This window comes from Styela clava, chromosome 11 (assembly GCF_964204865.1).
Source record: "Styela clava chromosome 11, kaStyClav1.hap1.2, whole genome shotgun sequence".
Lineage (NCBI taxonomy): Eukaryota > Metazoa > Chordata > Ascidiacea > Stolidobranchia > Styelidae > Styela > Styela clava.
In genome coordinates, this window is record NC_135260.1 from 5,407,555 (window position 1) to 5,432,154 (window position 24,600).

Below are 24,600 nucleotides of genomic sequence, written 5' to 3' on the forward strand. Positions count from 1 at the left end.
GATCTCGGAATTTGGTGGCGAGATTATGGGACAATGTACTTATGTACTCACCCAAATATCCTGCATTTCATTGATAGGATAATTACTGTACATGTCAATCATTTCTGGGGTTCTGTACATTGGTGTTGTGTTCTCTGTGATTTCATCTTCGACCTGGGGTAAAACAGACATAGGTTCGATTTTGGGTCATAAACTTAGGAAAAACTTTCATGTGAGTAGCACAATATTAATAATACATCCGAATAAGTATAAGTTATCATTTTATGGCCCACTTCCATTTACCATGCCGGTTATGGGATTAGTTAGTCAGTTATTTGTTCCAGATGTATGGACCAAACGTGGGGGAAGTAGTAACTGACCAGCGGTTACATAATTCACCCACACCGATAAGAAGTCCAATCTTGCCACATACAAATGATATAATCACCAGAGATTCCCAACGCTTAGTACGATACGCCACACCAATATTGTTCTCATACTGAATAATGAACATACAATGGCTTTTATGTGTTTTTTGTTGACTAATGTAAAATATATGTAATTTTTTATTCAACAATATTATTTCAAAATATATTCAAAATAGTAAATCACTCAGTTTCGGCCATCCCTAACAGGTTGAAAACCTTGTAAAAAAATTTAGTTTTTCGCATAAAATCCAAATTGGAGCGATGAAAATACACAATATACATGCAAAACATATATCATTACCATGGATCTCTGATTAGCAGTCCATGAACGATCAGGGTAATGAGCTTTTGTAGTTGCACTTCCGAAATCACATAATTTGATAAATCCTTGAGCAGATATAAGAAGATTTTCAATCTGAGAAAAATAAAAATAAAAATTTTGATTGCAAAAATGGGACAGTTTCACGAAATAATTCAAGTCATGATTTGACAATGGCTAAATTCAGAGGAATATTTCACAATGATGGTTTTTCAACTTTATAATATCAATACTGCGGTACATTTGAACGCTTCGTTTTCAATATTTGCCTTATTTACCGGATGGTACAAATTAGGGCAGGGTAAACAAGGTTTCAAAATCTAGGAAATTTGACGTCAGGATCCGAATCCCAATGTCACCGAGACATATATAAAACCAAAACTTGGACTTCTGGCACTGAGAAGTCCAAATTTTAATAACAAAATTCAACTTAATGCTTTTTGAGTTACTGTCAGAAACTTTTGGCTACAAAGAATTTTAAATTCCGACTCCCTCTCTAATGAATCCAAAAATAATCCACAGAAGTGACAGCAAAAAATTCAAATATTCAATAACAAATCTTAGTCTGGTCTTAAATTCCATCCATTTTCAAAATACTGAAACTTCTGTAAGCATTGTTACAAAAAACTGCACAGGATAAGTAAATTGTCTGCTTACAAAATCAGCTGAAGTGTCTATGTGGCAGCTTTTTCACATCTATGATTTACGTAAGTGGATCCTAAGAATTTGCAACTGTAACGATAATTTATCTATACCTTCAAATCCCTGTGGATGATAGGAGGTTGTTGTTTATGCATGTGTTGTACAGCTTGGCATGTTTGAAAAAAACATTTCATCACTTGGTCAACACTAAATCCATTTTCTTCTCTGTTTAAAGCGTCAACTAATCCACCTGAAATAATATAGACAGAATACAGTCGCAAATGCAATAAAAAAACGGTTTTATCACAAAAAAGTAACAAAAATTAAAAAACCGGGTGGATAACTACTATATAATACCTCTTTTGAAGAGGGCTGTGCCTGGTTGCTGTGTAGACAGCAGTTTTGATTTTTAGGGTAAAGATAATACACAGTGGCGTATATACGTAAAATGACAAAGTATAAAACTGCACCATCTTGATTGTTGACTGAAAATTTTTAACGACTGTTGTTGATTGGAGATACTTGTACGTTATTATTTAAGTAAAAATGCGAGTTTAAATTATTACTAATTTGTATTTATTTTATTGAGCCATTTACAATTAAACTTTTCGCCATTTTTACGCCCCTTTCCATACGAAACTATGTATGCCATACCCTGGATATGCCTCTGGCTATACAATATGTATCAATGTCAATGTATATACAATTGTATGTGTAATACAATTTAATAAGGTTGTACAATACATGTTTGTTTTTTTATTAATATTCAGGTGTCTTTAGCTTAATTTATTGAAAATTTGTTAGCAAAACAAAAACTAATTTTGAATAGATACTGGAATAAAATAATAACTCTAAATAGCATAATTGATTTTATTGATAATAAAAATATCAAGAATTATGGATTGGGGATTAGTATATCAAAGGTATCAATTTGAGATTATAATATCAAGATATTATGTAGATGTCCCAAATTCAAAACTGCGGTCTTATAATGGTAACCCAATAGCAATCTGATGGGAAGACCATTCATATTACAATTACAATAGAGGGACAAATATAACAATATTCTAAACTATAAATTCACCATTGAAATATATGATTGCACTTTGAGCTTTGGTATGAGTCTGCTTGAGAGCCAGTGAACTAAAAATTATGAGAACAAATAAAAAAGGCCAGCGGTGAAAAACAAACAATGTCTAAAATGGAATAGGAACGTCATGTTCGCTTACACCTCTAATAAGATACACAATGTAAGAGTATTGGTCAGAACAAGAAAGGTTCTGTATAAGCAGCCACTAAAGGAGCTCATATATAGTAATAAAATATTTTCAGTCTGGCATTACATACCAAATTTATAACACCCAGAGATTTTCAGCCTGCAATGCCTAAATCAACAATTCCCAACCGGGTGCCAGTGTCGGTTGCAGGGGACCACAATGCTGGGCACAAAATAGTTTACTTTTTCTCTGACACAGAGCTGCCCGTTTTTCCTAATTTCACTGCTTGATAAAGTCAATGAATAGGGTGTTTTCACTTTGTTGAGAATGAATTGTTTGAACATGAAGGAATTTGGAATCTACCTAAACCATAAATACCACTGGTAGGATTAACAGGGGGGCCATGAGTACTAAAAGCCTCCAAAAAGGGACCACGAGCCATAGAAGGTTTGGAACCACAGGCATAAACAACTATTGAAGTTAATAAGGCTTCCCCACTAGGCCATCGACAATGTCAGATCCTTTACAAGCAACTTACCAGGGCATAATTCTGTGCAAACAAGATATTCATCATGACCAAGTCCAGATTCTTGTTTCAAGATTGCTGCAGCAGCAACGTATTTTATAATATTAGGATGACCAGATAACTTCTTTAAAAACTGAATTTCTTTTTTGATGTCATTGCTCTTTGATGACTCATGGGCAAGAAGTCGCTGTAAACAAAAATACATCATTTATAACAAAAAGAAAAAAGTGATATCAGGGTTTTCCCCCCTTTTTCCCTGGTTAATTAATACTTCAGATATGTGTGTGGTAAGCATACTTGAAAGAGAAATGAACAAAGTAATTAAATAAAAAATCTCTTTCAACAAAATAGCAATGAAACATTACAACATTTTTGCTATTCATGAAAAAATTGTGGAAATTATATTATTCTTCGTTGACGAAAAAGACATGATAAATTTCTTTGTTGTTAGTGGGTTGCGAGTAATCATTGGCATACTTACAATAATAATATTTGATATGAAAGATTTCCTCATAATTATACACACAGAACTCTCTTTTCAAAGTAAATCACACCAAGAATATCTGTGAACGTTACATGTTTAAGGAGTGCAAAACTCAACCACTATTAAACAAATTCTACCTTCAAAGCGTATCCTTTGTTGCTGGTATCCTCTGCTTCATAAACAAAAGCAAATCCACCTGTATAGTAAGAACAAAGAATGAATTATGTGCCTACCATATCTTAATCTGAGGAAAATACAACAAAAGTGACAGAATTATTAGACTTTAGTTACATTTATTAATATAATAAATATAGATTTATAATTATTCTGCAACTTGTTTTTTAAGGTATATTCATGCAAAGTATCAAATAGACCAGAGAAAAGAACAGGCTTTAAGCTTCAGGCAAACTCCTTGGTCACTTTTCATGATAGAAAATAAACATCAATCTCCTGTATGTGATTATACTCATTTTAAATTTAATTTGAAAACTTACGAGAGCTGCAGGCAATATAAATATACTCACCCTCTGCTATAACATTTTTGACATAGAGTGTTAAATCTCCCAACTCGACAGAAGTTCCAACAAATTCATTATCGCTTCCACCTCCACTCACAAAATCAAGAGCAGACTTGAAGAAAGACATTGTGTCCAGGAAACACAATTTTAGATGGCAATCAAGTATTGTCGTACACTAAATTTGCATTATGTATAGCATAGTTTAAAGATCTGGGATATTTAATTTGGGTAGAAAAATATTAAAGGGAAAAACAGACAATTCATCCATCAATAAATGTCGCCAAAGTGCAGTACAGCACACTATCCAAATTCCAAAAAATTTCCTCCATTTGGCACTATGGAACAAACACTCTATGTGTCTTACAAACAAGGGGTGTTTGGGACCATGTCAGATGCTTCATATCGTGCCATGCTTGTCTCAATAATAATCTAATCTAAAAAATGCCTTTACAGTTTGACACAGTTTCCGATTCCAAGAATAGCCCCCACGTTAAAAGACATCAATTATAACAGTGACCGCACCCCTCATCCACGAGACAGTCTGGCTGAAACCAGCACTACATAATAAACTAAAGTTATTAAAGCGCAATCTAAAAACGTCACCACTGGCAGTACGGCACACTATCCAAATTCCAAGAATTTTTCTCCATTTGGCTCAATAAAACAAACACTCTATGTGTCTCACAAACGAGGGGCGTCTGGTACCACGCCAGATACTTCATATCGCGCTATGCTTGTCTTAATAATAATCTGATTTAATCGCTAAATTAATTGCTGAAAACTCTCGAATGCCCAGTATTCCTTCGGTAAACCTGATTACTTTTTCCTAAGGAATTCAATGACAACGGAAATAGATTGCGCTTTTTTGTAGTATTTTGCGCAACTCCATTATACTGTATTGTTACCGATATTGAGGGACAACAGTGTCCAGACGTCTCCCAAAGAAGGGGTATCTGATCAGTGCACTAGTGTACCGTACTGACTGAATTCCTGTAGGAAAAAAATAATCAAAAACTTTTTTACCGTGGTATTCAAGAGTTTTTAGCACAAAAACGAGACGAGAGAGAATTTTGGTCACATCACGGCCGATGTTTGTCATGATTAATTCAAAATAATATCAAGACAAGTATGACAAAATTTAACGCATCTGTCAATCTGTCATCACACCAAACGCCCTTGTTTTCAAGACAAATCGAGTATTTGTTCATCGAACCAAATGACAAGACGTGTTATAATTAGGACTGGGCATTTCGAATCGAATATTCGAATCGCCGCCATCTTGTTTTTTTCTTTCCTCTAATGGTCGTGGTAAATTTCTCAATTTTTTTTATCAGAGCCATATTTCTTCAACGTAATTCTGGCATACCATTCTTTTCTGAAGTGAGTTATTGATGAAAACGTGTTTTTTATTGTGTGTGAACGCTCAGCAATCAGCCTGAGTGATGTATTCTATGTTTTTACTAATTTATGTGTCTGGAGGACCTAATTTAATAAAAAAGTTACATACAACTTTATGTCTTCCAAGTATTCGAGATTCAATGAAACTATTCGATTCTGAAATCATCAGGTAATCGGAAATGCCCAGCCCTAGTTATAATAGGAGCTTTAGTTGACGCTTTATAGCAGTACCGGTACCGTATACTGTTAACGGTACCGGTATAGCTTTAGTTGAGGCACTTTTCTTACAGTTCTGTAAAATGACAATCAATTATCTTTTTTGTGCATGCTATTTTAATATTTCAATTTTTCTTTTGTACTCTTAGAAATACTGAAATAACCAAGACTGCAAGACCTGCCAGTCTCCCAAATAATACAATATTAAAACTTTATTTTCCATCACATTCCGACATTTATCATCGACTTGTCCCACTTCTTATGTCTGAGATTATTTAATACTGCTCTGCAGCCCTGTTCCAGGTCCAGCACGATGTGTTATACACTTATAGACTACCGGTACAACAAATATACAATTATAACAATAAAATAGGGTGACTGACAGACTGGTGTACCGGTACCGGTACCGGTACCTACCATTGTACGTACCGGTATAACGTGATTATAATAGGGCTTTACCGGCACGGTGCCATGACATGAGTAAACCATTCACTTCTGGTAACTAATTCGGTACCGGTACCATATGAACAGTATAACGCAAGAACAAAAACTCTAAAAGCACCGGTAGGCGGTAGGCTATGTCTGTATGTAAGCATGTTACGAAGTAAACTAATCCGAAACGCCAAGGAGATAACTTACAACAGAAATGTCGGAAACTGAGTTACTGAGTAATATCCCAGTGAACGATTGATTTCGCAATCAATAATGACGTCAGCATCCTTTTGGGAATTGTACATTTTGAAGGCTAATATTACTGTATTGTCCTTTTTGATTATGAATATATTTAATTCAAAATAGGGCTATACTTACAAAAAAGTCTTATCTGAATCGACAAACGTAGGCTGTATTTAGTTCCCTTATTGTAATGGTTCGTTGTTCGTAATTATTGACCGAACTGGTCAAAACAATTTTATTCAAAAGTACGAACGAGCGAGCAACTGCGACTTCCCTACAGCGGCCCTCTAGGTCTCCTCAAAAGTTTTGGGGTCTTCCAATCTCGGAAGACTTCCTTGTCGTTTGGATACACTCACCCTTACTCACTTTATTCTTTCGCCCGCATGCGCTACCCTCCTCGTTTACTGTGCTGTTTCTTGTTCCGGCCCCAAGCTACCCGCTCGCTTCGATGCATATCCACCATAACTTCTCAGATTATTATTTATTTTGCCCGAGCGCTGCGTTTTTTTTTCAGGTTGTTGCTCCCCCACCCGTTTTTACTCTTTCTCCGCTTCTCTATTCCTCGTATGACCCGACTAGCTTGTCCCCCACCTTAATGATCTCCTCTTGCGACCTCCGAATGAACCCTGCTCGCCCACTATTTTTCCCTCTCTTTTTCGTAATGCCCTTCTCCCGCTTCTACCTGATTATATATATATATATATTTATTTCCTCGAACCCCTCCGCTCTTACCTGGTTACCACCTCATTTCTTTGTCTAATCTTATTTATCGCTTCCTCTCGAGGTCCTCACCGACTTGCACACGCCTAATTTCTCTTCCTTCTGTTCCGCCTGACTGTCCAACTTCCTTTTGTCTATTGCTCCATTCCCACGCTTACTTTCCTACCCTCGTACATGCCTCGTATGATATCACCTGACCTGCCGTCTACTTCCAGACTATATCCACCTCCGGGATTCGAACGCGATTCCTCAACGTGAAACTCTTTCACGCTCGCACCGCGCCATTGCTGCTGGTGAAGACCTGCTAGACAAGGATAGCACTTAATGTTAGAATTTGATTAACACTGCGCTTGTATGATTGGACCGGGTTAATTATTAGACGCGGCGAATTGCTGGCCATTTCCGAATTGGTTGATAGGAGTTGGTTTATTTTACAGGAGAGGTTTATAAGTGAACCCTCGAATCCCGTTGTATTGGTTGCTTTACGACTTTTATATACGACGCTTATAAACGCCTTTCGCACCGTACAGAGCTCTATACACGCGGCCACTGACATACATATGACCATAGTTAAGGGGCTACTATTACATGCAAAGACCGGAATCTTTCTGGATCATCATTGCGTACATAATTCATTACACCCTGGGCGGGGTGATAACATGAGATTTGAATCTGACATAATGTAATCTGCGATGCCGACACAATTCATTCTAGCACTTTAACCACCAGTTCATCGCGCTGCTTCATACTTTTTACTTTTATTTTCCGTGACTCATAACCTAGTCTTCTTCGGTTATTACTTATCGATCTTAAGATCGGTAAGTATATTGATAGGTATTTGTCTGAATGTATGTCTGTCTGTCTGTCTGTCTGTCTGTGTGTCTGTGTGTGTGTCTGTTAGATGCACGCGATATCTCACGAAAGCGGGATTGAATCTGCTCCAGATTTTGCATGTGCATTCATCTTATCTCGGACCAGAAGCCTATTGATTTTGGGCAAATTATATAATTAGCGAGTTATCAATCAATTATTGATATAGTGATCTAGATTTTTGTAAAGCGAGAGAATTTTGAAACCCGCCGAGTGTGTGTGTGCGATGCGCAGTGCGCAAGTTACAAGAGCGGATGAATCGAAACTGCAGTTTCTGTTTTGGGGGATCCCCTAACTATCGATCGATAAGTCTTCGGTTTCCAACCGATATTCTCGTTTTTACTTGTTACATTCGTAACAAAGTTGATAGAAAGTTCTTATATAAAATCGGAGTTTAACTTGCCGAATTTGATAACAAAAAAAATCGTCGAAGTCTGCATTTCAGACTGCAGGAATTTGAGAATGCCTAGATATGCCTATAATCTAAAAATAAGCAGCCATGGTCGAAAAAATGAAACGCTGGAAAACTGCAGGAATTTAAGAATGCCTAGATATATCTGCCTTTCAGACTTTTTTTATTATTTTTTTAATATTTTTGCTTTAAGGGCTCTCTTCCTTTCCCTACTCTCTCTCCCTTATCCTCTTTTTCTCGTCCTATTTGCCCGACCCCATTGTGCCCGCAACATCATTTCTTAACCACCTCATATACCACCCACGGATAGATAACATTTCCACGCTTAAGGCTTTTATGGTTTTACAATTCTTCCCTCCCTCACGCTTGATTGCACCTACCGTATTCTCCTCGCCACAGCTTACCCACCTACCTCATTCCTTCGCCACTGATTCAGCTTACCCCTCGCCACGGCTTCCGCTTGTCTACCTACCTTATCCCCTCGCCACTGCTTCATCTTATCCATCCTCCCCATCCCCTCGCCACGGCTTCCGCTTGTCTACCTACCGCAACCCCTTAGCACGGCTTCTTCCTGACTTCCTACCTAGTTTGTGTTTTTCTTTCCTTACCTGACACGCTGCATCTCATATCTTAGAACTAGCATATACGGGATTCGAACCCGCTTTCGCAACTGGTCTACTGCTAGAAAGACTCGCACGCTTCTACTGCGCCACTGCTGCTGGTGAAAATCCATCAGGCAAGTATAGCACTCAATATCAGGTTTTAATTAACACGGCTTGATTGGATCGAATTAATTATGACGTGGCAAATCACTGACAATTTCCGAATTGGTTAATACGAGTTGGCATCTTTTACAGGAAAGGCTTATAAGTGAACCCTCGAACCTCACTGTATCGGTTACTACACCCAATTTTTATACCACGGTTATGCACGCCATCTGCTCAGAACAGGGCCCTATACAAGCGGTCACTGATCTACATCTGACGATATGTAGGCTATATGGCGCTATATTATGTCTAAGGACTAGAATCTTTCCGATTTGACATTGCCTACATTGACATTTATTTATCGACATTTATTACACGATGGACGAGGCGAGGCATGAGATCTGGCATTTGTAATTTGCGATGCCGACACAGTCCCCATGAATTCGGACACTTTTATATGACAAAGTAAACCTTTATCGCCTAAGAACTATTAACCGGCAGTCAAAGAATACATATATATCTTGCGGATTCGAATTTCGATGTCGAAATCAGTCATTATTTCATTACTTCCATTATTTCGTTTTAATAAAAAATTTTAATAAAAAGTAAATAACCTATTTTTAAAAAACAATATGCGGACACAAAGGTGCCACAAAAAAACAAACGTCAGACTTTTTATTAGGATACCGGTATCGATATATGAACCTCAGTGAACAGACATATTCACTAGTCCTGTAGTCCGAGAACAAGCAGCTCTTATTTGTGAAATAAAATCTCTCTCTCTCTCCAGCTCTCTCTCTAACAGCTTCGCGTGGTGTGTAGAAATTAGCTTGCGGACTCAACCACACCTCTGTCAGTCTATAGAAACAGCAGAAAATTATGTACCGGTATCCGTACCAGTAGTTGACAGAACCGCAGAAAATCCCCACGTCAAACTAAATACTACGACAGGAGTGGCGCAAGTTACAACAGAGGCAGATCCTACGGAATGATTGATTTCGCAATCAATAATGACGTCAACAGCCTTCTCATCAACGAGACATAACTTATTTTATTCCAAAGGGGAAAAATGAAATTGAACATTATGTTATTAATGTATTTCATTTGAAATAAGAATAAATGCGTAAACAAAAATTTTAATGACGAACCTATCACGCATGATTCGTTGCGGGTACCGCAGAAATGCATCACAGGGAATTCCCTGATTGCTTTTTACATCAAATTTTAGGACGACCGAATCGAATTACTTGTTTATATTAAATATGTGAATTATACTTACTATCACTCCGTGACAAGAGAATAATCTCATTGAAATAGTACGGAGTGGTCTTCGCGCATATTTTTCGAGGTCATTAAACGCAGTTCACTTTTTCCACGTTTAATTTTTCTCCGTTTTCCTTTCTGCTTGGTACCGCGCTTCCCAGACCTAGTCTGAATATTAAAAAAGGTTTTTAATATAAACCTTTCAAATAAGATCTAGTCGATAGCAAGAAATCTCACCTACACTAAAACGTGTGAGAAAGGGAAACGTGTTAATTGTACGTAAATAGATATCGCTTTTCACATTTTGTATATTTGAAAAGCTCGTAATTCTCAATTTTGTTTCTAATAAACGAAAAAAAGAGACACTCTCCAAAAAATAAACCATAATGTTTGGTATTTTTCGAAATAGGGCACTGTATTTTATTTTCAGGGAGACGCGGTACGTATTTCACATGTTCTAATATTCGGCTCACATCATTTTTTGCTTACCCTCCACCATCATTTTTCCCGTCTTATTGATTCTTTTGTCCGACACACTCACTACACGACTGTCACATGTCACCACGCTTTGACTCATTTTTTTGCTCGTATGTTAATTTTATTTTTTTATAACCTGTAAAAAAGATAAGTTTCACACAAAAACGAAAAGAAAATCACACACTTACTTCGACTGTGGAAGGGAAGTGGCGAGGAACCAAAGCTGGTTATCGAGCCGCGAAATTATCAGGGTATTTCCCACTTCAGTTACACGGCTTGAAATAATAGTTCGTGGAATTTCTGAAGGTGACCTGGGTTGGTAGATACTGTACCTATTATAACCACATGTTTGCAATGGTTGAGTTTTGTACATTGGGAACTGATGTCAGGTCAGGCAAATCAGGTAAACAATTAAAACACAGTTCACACATAAGTTTTTTCACTTATATTATATATAGGTTACAGTATCGATACACTCCGACGGTAGCTCGCCTAACTCATCTTTCGCTGCGCTGGTCAGTTTTCTTCTTCTCGCACTAGCTCTCTTACCTAGAAAATGTTTTGTTTTACACGGAGAATCTTCGACTCCCACCTCTTGCGAGTTTCGCTGGCAATTTTAATTTTTCTTCTTCTACGATTTCGGTTCTCATCGTCCGCTCCTTCTCCTGTTCTATTTTCCCGCCTCCTGATAAACGCTGCATCGTTTCCTATCTGTTACCCGGCTTTGCTGGAGAACATTTCTTTCTCATTTAACCTTTTTTCCCGTGTTTCATTTTATCATTCCTCATTTGTCTTGCGCTGACCACGGCTTCTGCTTCTCCACCTATCTCGTGCCCCTGCCGCGGCTTCCGCCTGCCCACCTTCCCCATCTGCTCTGACCCCAGCTCTTTTACACCTTCAAGAACAAGCATCTACATTCTACGGGATTCGAACCCGCTTTCGCAACTTGCCTACTGCTTGAAACTCTGGCACGCTTCCACCACGCCACTGCCGCGGGTGAAGATCGGTCAGGCAAGGCTAGCACTTACTATCGGATTTTAATTAACACGGCTTGATTGAACCGTGACAATCGAACCAGATTGATTATTAGACTTGGCGAATCACTGACAATTTTCGACTTGTTTAAGATCGCGGTCATACATTCAGTTTTAGACTAGCATCGTGAGCCCACATGTCTAGGATAAACAAGGCCGAATCATGTCCTTTAGAGCAGGGGTCCGCAACTACTTTTTAGCGCGACCCAAAAACAAATTTTCTCACTTCTCGCGACCCAAGCATTTGGTAAGCATGTAATTAGTTATGGCATCAGGTTTGGAGTCACTGTTTTTAAAATTTTAACATAACCCATGGAAGTTGGTCGCAAGATAGTAAAGTTCAGTGTGGCGATCAGGTCATGAATAAAGCGCTGTTAGGTCAGGTAATGAGTGGTATAGCACCGTAGGTCATGAATAGTTAATTTGTGGGAGGTAGTAGGTTGAGGGAGATAGGGCGGTGGGTCGAGAATAGAAAGGTTGAGGGAGATAGAGCGGTGATCAGGGATAGGAAAATTAAGGAGATAGGGCAGTGGGTCGAGGATAGAGAGATAGCGTAGTGGGTCGAGGATAGGTAGGTTGAGGGAGATCGGGCAGTGGCCCGAGAATAGAAAGGTTGAGGGTGATGGAGCGGTGGGTAGAGGTTAGGGAGATGGGGCAGTGGGTCGAGGATAAGAAGGTTGAGGGAGATAGGGCAGTGGGTCGAAGATAAGAAAGTTTATGGAGGTCGGACTTCCTATCTTCGACCAACCATCCTATCTCCTTCAACCTTTCTATCACCAACCCACTGTCCTGTCTCCCTCAACCTTCATATCCCCGACCCACAGCCCTATCTCCCTCAGCCTTCCTATCCCCGACCCACTGTCCTATCTCCTTCAACCTTCCTATCCTCGGCCCACTGCCTTATCTCCCTCAGCCTTCCTATCCCCAACCCACTGTCCTATCTCCTCAACCTTCCTATACTCGGCCCACTGCCTTATCTCCCTCAGCCTTCCTATCCCCGACCCACTGTCCTATCTCCTCAACCTTCCTATCCTCGGCCTACTGCCTTATCTCCCTCAGCCTTCCTATCCCCGACCCACTGGGGAATCAATACCCATAATTAGTAGCTTAAATATGTGCTACTAATTAGGCTACTGATGGCATCAGGTTTGGAGTCACTGCTTTAAAAATTTTAACATAACCCATGGAAGTTGGTCGCAAGATAGTAAAGTTTAGTGTGGCGATCAGGTCATGAATAAAGCGCTGTTAGGTCAGGTAATGAGTGGTATAGCACCGTAGGTCATGAATAGTTAATTTGTGGGAGGTAGTAGGTTGAGGGAGATAGGGCAGTGGGTCGAGGATAGAAAGGTTGAAGGAGATAGGACAGTGGGTTGGTGATAGGAAGGTTGAGGGAGATAGGGCAGTGGGTCGAAGATAAGAAAGTTTAGGGAGGTTGGATTTCCTATCTTCGACCCACTGTCCTATCTCCTTCAACCTTTCTATCCTCGACTCACTGCCCTATCTCCCTCAACCTTCCTATCCTCGACCCACTGCCCTATCTCTCTCAAGCTTCCTATCCTCGACCTATCTCCCTCAACCCACCCCGCTATCTCCCCCAGCCTTCCTATCACCAACCCACTGTCCTATCTCCCTCAACCTTCCTATCCTCGACCCACCGCCCTATCTCCCTCAACCTTCCTATCCTCGACCCACTGCCCTATCTTCCTCAACCTTCCTATCACCAACCCACTGCCCTATCTCCCTCAATCTTCCTATCCTCGACCCACTGCCCTATCTCCCTCAACCTTCCTATCACCAACCCACTGTCCTATCTCCTTCAACCTTTCTATCCTCGACCCACTGCCCTATCTCTCTCAACCTTCCTATCCTCGACCCACTGCCCTCTATCTCTCTCAACCTTCCTATCCTCGACCCACTGCCCTATCTCCCTCAACCTTCCTATCACCAACCCACTGCCCTATCTCCCTCAACCTTCATATCCCCGACCCACAGCCCTATCTCCCTCAATCTTCCTATCCTCGACCCACTGCCCTATCTCCCTCAACCTTCCTATCACCAACCCACTGTCCTATCTCCTTCAACCTTTCTATCCTCGACCCACTGCCCTATCTCTCTCAACCTTCCTATCCTCGACCCACTGCCCTCTATCTCTCTCAACCTTCCTATCCTCGACCCACTGCCCTATCTCCCTCAACCTTCCTATCACCAACCCACTGCCCTATCTCCCTCAACCTTCATATCCCCGACCCACAGCCCTATCTCCCTCAGCCTTCCTATCCCCGACCCACTGCCCTATCTCCCCCAATCTTCCTATCCTCGACCCACTGCACTATCTGCCTCAAACTTTCCATCCTCAACCAACTTCCTTATCTTCGACCCACGGCGTTAAACCACTCAGTACCTAAACTAACGGCGCTTTAGTCACGACTCTATCGTTAAAATGAACTTAACTACCTTGCGATCAACTTCCATGTGTTATACTGGTCGAGTATGCCAATGAGATGATTCAATCATACGTCGACAAACATGATTGACGGCATTCATAAAAATGTAGGCTGGAATCTCAATTGGGAATCAATACCCATAATTAGTAGCTTAAATATGTGCTACTAATTAGGCTACTGATGGCATCAGGTTTTGAGTCACTGTTTTTAAAATTTCAACAGGCCATCCGATATCGACATATTTGAGTTCCCTTTCAGAAACTCATTTAATGTCGCCTATATTTCTGTGCAAAAAACAGTCAAAAATATAAGTCGCTCAGTGAGTGTAATCCCTTCCAAACTATTTAAGCCATGCAAAGTTTTGTCGTTGCTAGCGTTGTCAACTGCCCTTTAGCGTATAGTCCCAAAATTGAGCTTATCTTATCTGCAACTTAATGAAGTTGCAAAGGACGCAGTTCGTACTTAATCTGTGGCATCGTTTTTACTATACAATGTTGAAGAAAAATACTTTATACGGATCAGAGCACTATTACTTATTTCGGATCAGCATCATATTGTCAAAAGACCCACGACACGGCCAACTATAAAGGGCACAAAACGGCTTGGTAAAATTTAGAAAACTGTCTTTCCGAACCAGAGACCATCAGTAGCCTAATTAGTAACATATTTTTAAATTAACAATTATGGTTATTGTTTGCCATTTGAGATTCCAGCCTACATAAACGAATACCGTAAATCATGTTTTGTCGACTTACGATTGAATCATCTCATTGGCATACACGACCAGTATAACCCATGGAAGTTGGTCGCAAGATAGTAAAGTTCAGTGTGGTGGTCGGGTCGTGAATAAAGCGCTGTTATTGTACTGAGTAGTATAGAACCGTAGGTCAAAAAGAGTTAAGTTGTGGGAGGTACGGCAATGGGTCGAGGATAGGTAGGTTGATGGAGATAGGGCAGTGGGTCGAGGATAGAAAGGCTGAGGGAGATAGAGGCGGTGGGTAGAGGATAGGAAAGTTAGGGAGTTGGGGCAGTGGGTCGACGATAAGAAGTTTGAGGGAGATGGGGCAGTGAGTCGAAGATAAGAAAGTTTAGGGAGGTCGGACAGTGGGTCGAGGATAGGGAGGTAGATCAAGAATAGAAAGGTTGAGGGAGATAGAGCAGGGTCGAGGATAGGAAAGTTAAAGAGATAGGGCAGTGGCTCGAGGATAGGTAGGTTAAGGGAGATCGGGCAGTGGGCCGAGAATAGAAAGGTTGAGGGAGATAAGAAAGTTTTTGGGAGGTACAGTAGGTCGAGAATAGGTAAGTAGATGGAGATAGGGCAGTGGGTCGAGAAAGTTTAGGGAGGTACAGTAGGTCGAGAATAGGTAAGTAGATGGAGATAGGGCAGTGGGTCGAGGACAGTTTTCAAGTAAATGAATAGCTCGCGGAGGCCCTAAGTGTCTTTAACGGAGTCCTGAGGCTCCGTACGGAGCACTTTGAGAACCTGTAGTCTACGTAGTAGGATATAACAATGTGAACAATTAAGTAACGAATGTTTCTTCGACTTTTAATCTCAGTAAAATTCTTTCTCTTTACACTCTACCCTTGCAAAATTATTGGTAGTTATTTCAAGAATTGTTTTGCGAGTTTAGGACTTATAGTTACCAAAACACAACTAAAATCTAACAAATAACACGCGAAAACCGACAAAACGAGGTAATATTCACAACCATGAAAGTCTGTCTGAATGACTAAAGCAGTACCCTAGTCGGCAACCACCGGGCTTCGGCCCATCGCCGGTCCGCGGAAAGGTTACTTCCGGTCCGCAGAAACGTGACGCAAAAGACGGACAATGTCGTAATAATATCTTTAGTTGATTGAAATTTCAAATAATAATGAGTTGAAAAGAGTCTTTGCGATTTATAGGGTGGCTACTTTGGCAATCTTTGGGCAATACTGCTCTCTGAATACCCCGGCATTGCAAAAAAAGCTTTACGGGCATTTTTACATTTATGTGGAGTCAGGTTTTCAAATTTGACAACTACAAGATCGCAGTAAGCTAAAAGTAAGAAATACCTTACTTGAATAACATCACTTTTATTTTACCTAATTTTAAAACGTTTATTGTTACGTCAAAATCTGCACTTATGCTGATTGGCCAATGTTACGGCAGTAAATAAAGACGTCTGAACTCGGGAAAAAATCTTTAATTATAATTAGAGTTTTATATAGTTGGTATTGCTAAATTCGGTATACAGACGCAATGCTTATATTTAAGGAAAATTCAAATTGTTTTGCGTCCCAGCGTGGAATGCTCCGTGACCTAAATTGGGGTCGCGACCCCGTATTTGCGGACCTCTGTTTTAGAGGTCCTAAGCCAGTGGTTCTCGAACTTTTTTAGTCCCAGAGCCGCATTTCAAACCTCAAAGCTGTGAAGAGCCGCACACAAACAACGCAAGGTAAAGCGCGTATTTAAAATACCAAGTAATCGTAACAACAACACACGTAACAACTAGGGCTGGGCAAAATATTCGAATGGCATTTTACTATTCGAATATCCGGTACCACGGGACCTGCGCCGCTCTGCTTGGACACTGAACTCGCGCGTCTCCAACTCAATCGTAAATTGTGCGAGATTTCCCAACGGCTCTCGCTATCAGAAAAAAAAGTCAAATTTGAAAAGTCGTTGTCTTTGAGTTATGGTGTTATATGCTTATCTTTGCACTTAACGTATTGTTTCCATTCCATATTTTGCAAAAAACGTACCGACGGTTCCGTAAATTTAGAAACGTCAAACTAGATTAGGTATTTAAAATAAATTTCCCAGATTTTAAACTCCGCATTTTTGGTGACATGTCATTAGCCATTTCTTACATTACCGAACATAAAGTTGATTAAAATTAAATGTTAAAATGACTTTTCGGTGTTACATTGTGAAAAAGGCGATTTTAGGTCGTTAGAAAACTCTAGTTATATAAATAGCATGGATTTAAAAATGACCAAAAATTTTTCCAAAGCTGGTATGAGTTACTTGTATGAAAAAATTCATTAAGTTGTAACCAGATAAGAAATGTCATGTCCTACTCCATTTAAAGCACTTTGTATTAGCTCTTTAGTGATCCCTTCCGTCCTTGGCCAAGTAATGTTTCGAATATGTAAACATTTAACTCGGCCATGCATGGCCGTTGAACCAAGAGTAAAACGTAAAATCATTGGTGAATTTCGTTGTAACAATGCACATTGACTCGTTCATGAAATGCTTTCTAAAAGTAGATTCGAGCGAGTCATACTTTTAATTATGTACAAAGCCGTCATATAGAGCGGTAAAATATTAAGCTCGTTTAACAAAAATTGTATCCAAAAGCGTTATTTTTTTAAAAAAGCCCTGAGATGGCATAAACTTAAAAATGCGTTTTTTCATCCCGACATGGGACAAGCATATATAGACCAACTAGGTCGCAACGCGCTTATTCTGCCCCACGTGGGACAAGCATATATTGACCAACTAGGTCTGCAAAATCGTAACAATGCGATAAAGCGAGTATAAGTATTTTAAATTAGCGAAATACATTAAATTGAAAACATGTTCTAACCGTTCAAAACCAAAATTTCGAAATAAAAATACGCCATTCTTCTGTAATTCTACTTTACAACTTTAACCCTTTCTATAACCTATCCTTTATTTCCTATGTCTTGTCTCATTGCAGAATATATATATGTGAAAAATTATTTTGTCTTGCATCATTATTTGTATCGTTATATAGGTATATTGTTTTTGTATATTTCCGATTTATTAGAATGTGTCAAATCTTTTAACTTTCCAAGTTCTCGAGGCGGGATTAATATAGCAACCAACCCCCAAATGTACCCCATTTCATGTTGAAATCATCAAAACAAAGTTAATTTTTTCCCAAAATTCGAACAAAGACTTTCGTAGGAATCAAATTACACCAGTTTTAAAAACACAACATGTTCCACCAAGTCATTATCAAATTAAAATTTATATTCTCAAGACCTTTGGCACTGATTGAAATAATTATATCTAAGTTCCCATCCGTACGATGTACATAATTACCCTTATTGAGATAATAGGAGTTTCTGTTTATAACGTGAATCACGAGCTCACGTTTACAGTATTTAATTGGGTTTATGATCAACGTATAAATACTACTTCGATAGGGACGATGTAAACCATTAAAAACTAGTGTGGATAAATGTTTTAAGATTTGTATTCTGTGTGTTGTGTAAATTACGAATAAAAACATATAGAGATTTTTAACGTATCCTCTTTATTCACGTGGGCGTTGAAGCTGAAGGGTGAACGGGTGACTTGCAAGTCAGAGACAATCTACAAATTAGCAATATACGGTAACATCACATTCATTTACCAATATATATGCTATAGGTTTATCTATCTAATACTAAAATAACACAAACACCATAGAATAGCATGAGAAACTCAATTATCATTCTAGTTAATATCTGCATCTCGGTTACCGTTCACTTTAAACAGGCACGGTTAATTTACAAGCGGTGATAAGGAAGATCAAATCCAAGGCAGAGGATAAAACTCAGAATAAAAGTAATTTGGTTTTGAAATCATTCTTAATGTATTTAACAGCTGTCGCTGATATAAACGCAAGGGTATACTAGAAATATGAAACCCTTATTCTTGCAAAAAAACGAGAAAGGGCGGGAATTTAGAATACCAACTTTAAGATATCGCCGCCGAAACGATCGCGGTGACAAAGACATTAAGCGATTATGATGCAATTGACCGTTAACCAGTAAAAAAACACCCTAGAGTAGACTAACAGCCATTTAAATTGGCTTTAATTTCTAATAGGTTTGTTAAAGCGGGTCGTAATCTGGGAAGATGAAAAGTGCAGTAGCTGCTCTAGGCTAGATGATCGCCAGATATTTTGGGACTTTTTTCGATCACTGGGACAAAATTAAAATGCTCTAGAAATTAAAATAATCATTGAGTTATTTGATTTATACATAATATTCGGAAATGCGACGAAAACTGAAAATCCACGAAAGCAAGCCAATGATTACAGCCATGTCCAAAATCTTTCCAAGTGAAAAGTGTTTCGCATTTTTATTTCAAGTCAATGATTAGTTTTCAAAGAATTTTTTTTTGAAAGTAATAAATTTTTAAAGCATTAACAAGAGCCGCAGGAAAGGTTGTTGAGAGCCGCATGCGGTTTCCGTATTTATTACTAATTGAGTGCCAAGTTACGATTAATTTGAAGAATTGTGTTTTAGAACTGTTTTCATACTTGAAAAAATGATCTATACTATGTTATGGAGATATTTCAGTTGATACTTCAGAATTTTATTTTAACCTGCGCAATATTGAGGTCTTCAATATTTAAACATCGAGGTACCGTCGCAAAATCGTTTATGAAAATTGTTGTGGTGCCCCTTGCTGCCCTAAGCACGTGCTTATATTTGCTCAATTTTTAATTCAGTACTGAGTAATGTTGGCAAGACGATGTAATGCCGGCGTTTATCATTTCTATACGGAGAAACATCCTCATGACTCAAGGACACTAAGTGCTTCATGTATCATTGACATGAATATACCTGGTGGCAAGCATACGCTATATGTGAGTCCAACTGACTGACCGATTCTTCTAGAAGTTTATGTTATGATAGTGAAGGTTATACCAATGAAGACGCAAGTAGGAGTCACAAATAATTACTTGTACAAAATAATAAGACTCAATAGGAATACGTATGACAACCAACACGACCATAGGTGGGCGGTCGATGATATTGGAAAACCCATTACGCGTCATGAGAGAGGCATAGACAAACAGGGAAATGACGTACCACCATCGCAACACAGGAGGAGCGCATGTGCGATTGGGAAATAGATACGATATAACTGCGTAAAGAAAAGGTATCGAATGGCGTGACAGACAAGCTATGAAACATACAAAGAGGCACAAGCCAGTAAGGTTGTTTGAAATTATAAATATGCCTACCACCGGAAGATAATTAGAAAAAAATGTGATTGCCGAGCACGAAAAAAGGCCACTGCGTCGCCAAAATTATCCAACATAAATCAATCGTCCAGGGCGAGTCCGAACAAAGATGAGAGAAAGAAAGCGGGCCGCGGGGAAATAGGTTGTTGGGTGACAATAAGTTGTGCTGAGTGCTGACTTGGGGTTTGTGGACCTTACTAACCCAACTATTGCTAACTTGTAAAGGAATACAATAAATGATTAAACTCTATTTATATATGACAGCAATACGGTGACGTTCCAGGTTTTGTTTGAAGTACGTGTCTGATACCGCGCGTTCAATGGATCGGTGTCAATGCACGGTTCAGTCTGAAAGTCTTTTTTGGGATCGACTTACTAGTGAAATGGCTGTTCAATACCGGTATCCGGTATACGTTTCAATAATCATTATGCGGGGGTGTAGCCAGGAATTTTCAATTCTAATTGCCGATATCGGGGCCGGCGAAAACCGTGGGTTTTCAGGAGGCTCAAGGGGGTAGAAGCGTTTTAAGCTACGAAAACTTTCTATGCGTGATACATAAAAATGCTTTTTTTTTACATTTTAATAGGGGGGAGGGGTACGCCCCTGTTATTACTTGCACATGGGCCGTGAAGATATCTGAAATCCTATAATGACCATCATCACGATGAACTTTAAATATTCATACAAGTATTGTTTTGAACATGTCATGAAAGAAAGGAAATGACGATGCGTAGGCTATATGATATTCAGTTGCGTGTTAGTGGTTAGAAGCAGTGGTGGGATTCAAATTTTTTGTCAGCCCATTCCATCACATATTTTTCAGCAGGTTTTGTTACAAAAAGTCATGTTTTTTCAGTAATGCTAACCGGTTAGCTGATCTCATAAAATTCCGTGAGACGGTTCTATGGAACCGGTGCAAACCGTCTGAATCCCACCACTGGTTAGAAGCGGTATAATATGCGTAGCATAGTGGAGTATATTTAAAATTTCAGTTACGGAGTTATTAGTATATTGTGTATTGAAATGCAAGTTCTTCCTAATTGAATACTATCCACTTCCGATCTGTGGGTAGAAAGAATATATTAAAAGATATAAAGAATATATTAAAATATTAAAAGCATATTCGAACTACATAGTATTTGAGTGATAAATATGAATAAATCCACGGAACGAAAAGTTCAGTTATAAGCTTTCGTCAGATAATAGGAATAAATGGCACATTGGAAGTGAATAACAAAGCAGATTTTAGACATCAAAATGATGGGCCACACAATTCCTTTATTCAATGTTTATTTAGCAGCAAATAAATATTTTGTGTTACTGGTGCTCATTGTATTTCATGGTCTTATTGGACACGTTTGTGGACATAACATTCTTTTGTTTTTTATGTTGTTGTTGTTGTCTTTCACCATGTTATTGGACACGTTTAGTGGCCATAACGATCGTTTCAAAATTTTGTTGTTATTGTTATTTGTCTCCGTCTCCATTTTTAAAAAATCGCCTTTCTCTTCGAATACTGGACCAATTGCTTTGAAATTTTCAGTGGTTGAAGATAAAATTTTTCTCCAGAAGGCTATTACTTTTTTTTCGCTATGACGTCATCAAAATTATTGCCATTGGGTGGCTACGTGTCCATATATTTGAGCATAGCTCTTTTGTTTTTCATCTTATCGATATTGAAAAACCGCTTTTCTCTTTGATTACTGGACCAATTGCTTTGCTTTTCAGTGGTTAAAGATTAAATTGTTCGCTAGAAGGCTATTAGTTTTATTTATTTCAAATATTCCGGTGAGCTGTATGGGATTCGTTTTTGTGTGTGCTATGACATCATCGGACGTTGCCACTAGGTAGCGCTACGCGATCGTGTATTTAAGCATAGTTCTCTTGTTGTCTATATATGATTTTTGTTTAAATCGTCGAAAGAATGAATTATTGTAAATGTGTGGCCATTGTTGCTTATAAGATAATTGAAGTCTCTTTACACAATTCATGCGGAAATATAACTATTAGTTGTAGGCTATGACACCTTTAAATTTTAATGCGATACTTAAACACAAACTGGTGTGCATTGATACCGCCATAGCAAAGCTTTGATTGGAATGCGTCTGCGTTGGCATCGCAGATTGCACGCTTCTGGTTTAAATTCATTTTCGAACCGGAAAGTTTCTTTTCGTTCAAATAACAGTACCTATTTGCTTATCGCTAGTTAACAGTGGTTGCTTTGTACATGACCTTGTTCGGGACGAAAAGCGTTGTTCTCCTTTTTTATATATATGATTGTGTCGAATTTAGTAAAAATTTAATATTGAGTTGCTCGGTTGCTATATTCGCTGCTTCAATGCAGCTACAAGGTGTCGTTGACTGGATGAGTCTTTCGCGACCCATCGTCTATTGCAACACGCCGATATCCGCCTTTGTAATTTTTTGTTAGAAGGCTTTTTTATATTTTCCTATCGTATATTGGTTTTGCATGACGAAAATAAATATATGAGTCTGAAAAATAACCGAGTTCTACATCTTTGCAACAACCTAATATTTTATTTTTCTCCTCACTAATTTTCTTATTCACTCCTTGTTTTTCATAGAATAATTTTCGAAGTAGATTACGACATTAATATGAGCGACCGACTCGAAGATGTAGTTAGAGAAGCTGTGAGACAATTTGCTTCAACTTTGGATTTCACAACTTTTGCACAATCTGGGAATGGACTATCACTCAGTGTGCAAGATGTCACTACGATCATTGAAAACCACAGATTCTCTGTTGAAAAACAGAAACAGAAAATACTTTGGCTTTGGATTGAAAAGCATGGGTCAAAAGCAACTCCCCAAGAAATAAGGAATCTTATTATACAATATTATGAATCAAAACATCAGGGTGTTGACACGAATGTTGAAAGACTTGAAGATGTTTTTCAAGATATTATCAAGCTGTTTGCACCAGAAGAATTCATACAGTTTGCAAGATCAGGACACGGGTTGTCTCTTACTGAGCATGAAATTGATACTATTACAGAAAATAACAGATTCGCGGTAGAGGAACGCAGTCTCAAATTTTTGTGGAAATGGAGATATTCCAAGTATCCTTACACTAATGATGCAGCTGTGGTAGAAAGAATTAAGAAATTGGTTGGGACTTATAATGATATAAAAGACGAGAAAAATAATCAGATAAAGGAGCAAATCCGTCAGAAAGAAATTTCAGAAGCAAAAGATTTTCTCGAAGTTGTGGAGAATTTCACAAAGCAGATGTTGGAATTTGCTTTGAAATATGTTAAAGAAAAAACAAAGATGGATGATTTTGTACTACCTAAAGTGACTGAGTTTAAAGAATCGGAATCCAACAAACAGACTAATCTGCAATCAGTGGATATTACAAGACTTCATTTCGATAACTCAGTCAACCATGTCATGTTGCTAGGAGACACAGGTTCTGGAAAGACAACATTTGCACTGAGATATGTAATGTTGGCTCTGGAGAAAAGACTAGTCTTCACAGAAGAAATTAAGATGGTTTATTTTATTGATATTTCTAAATTACAAAGTGACGATAGATCAACTGCTTTTGATCTTCTCTTCATGCAACAGCTTGGATCAAAACTTCCAAAAAAGCTTCATAAGATTGGGCAAGAATGGCTGGAACAAAATTCAAAACACATCGTATTTGTTATTGATGGTTTAGACCAAAGTCGGAAGCCTTTCGAAAGTATATACCAGAGAATCGGAATGGAAACCCTAGCAGAAACGAACACCATTATCGCCAATATTTTATCCGGCCACATCTATCCAGGAATAAAAATTTTGTCAACTTCACGGTGGTATGTATATTGGAAGCTTGCTCCAGATATGAAAACAGTAAAAACTCTAAAATTATGGGGATTGGATACTGATACAGTTAATCTTCTTGCTGAAAATTTATTTGGTTCGAAAGCAAAAAGTTTCATTCATGCCTTGAGACACAAATCACCAGGGCTCGTTTCGAATCCAATGTTCTTTTTTTACATGGCTCGAGTTTTCGTAAATTCTCAAGAAATTGATGTTGGGACTTTAACAAATCTATTAGTTTCTGTTATAAGATGTTTTGCAGGATCTCGCCATGGTGGACGTGTAGATCGTCTCGTGCCAAAACTTATGAAAGTGGCATTCTATGGAATGATAGGAAATCGATTTGTTTTTAAAGCAAGCCACATTGAGGCGCTTAACTTGGATATGAATGACATGCGTGGTCTTGTAGAGATTGATGCTGATACTGAATTTGTTGAGTATGTCGCTGATAATGATGATATGATAATCCGTTT

The 24,600-nt window shown here is 38.6% G+C and overlaps 1 protein-coding gene across 1 annotated transcript in view; it reads right to left on the bottom strand.

Moving 5' to 3' along the window:
• Positions 1-4,319, bottom strand: part of LOC120347015 (cyclin-G-associated kinase-like) — a 31,230-nt gene extending 26,911 nt beyond the window's left edge. The window contains exons 1-6 of the mRNA XM_078117634.1: positions 4,120-4,319; positions 3,733-3,791; positions 3,124-3,298; positions 1,482-1,618; positions 709-822; positions 52-153 (exon numbers count right to left, since the gene is read on the bottom strand). Of these exons, the coding sequence (XP_077973760.1) occupies positions 52-153; positions 709-822; positions 1,482-1,618; positions 3,124-3,298; positions 3,733-3,791; positions 4,120-4,240 (708 nt within the window). The 5' untranslated portion in view covers positions 4,241-4,319. The remainder of the gene's footprint in view (positions 1-51; positions 154-708; positions 823-1,481; positions 1,619-3,123; positions 3,299-3,732; positions 3,792-4,119) is intronic.
• Positions 4,320-24,600: the final 20,281 nt, after the last annotated feature.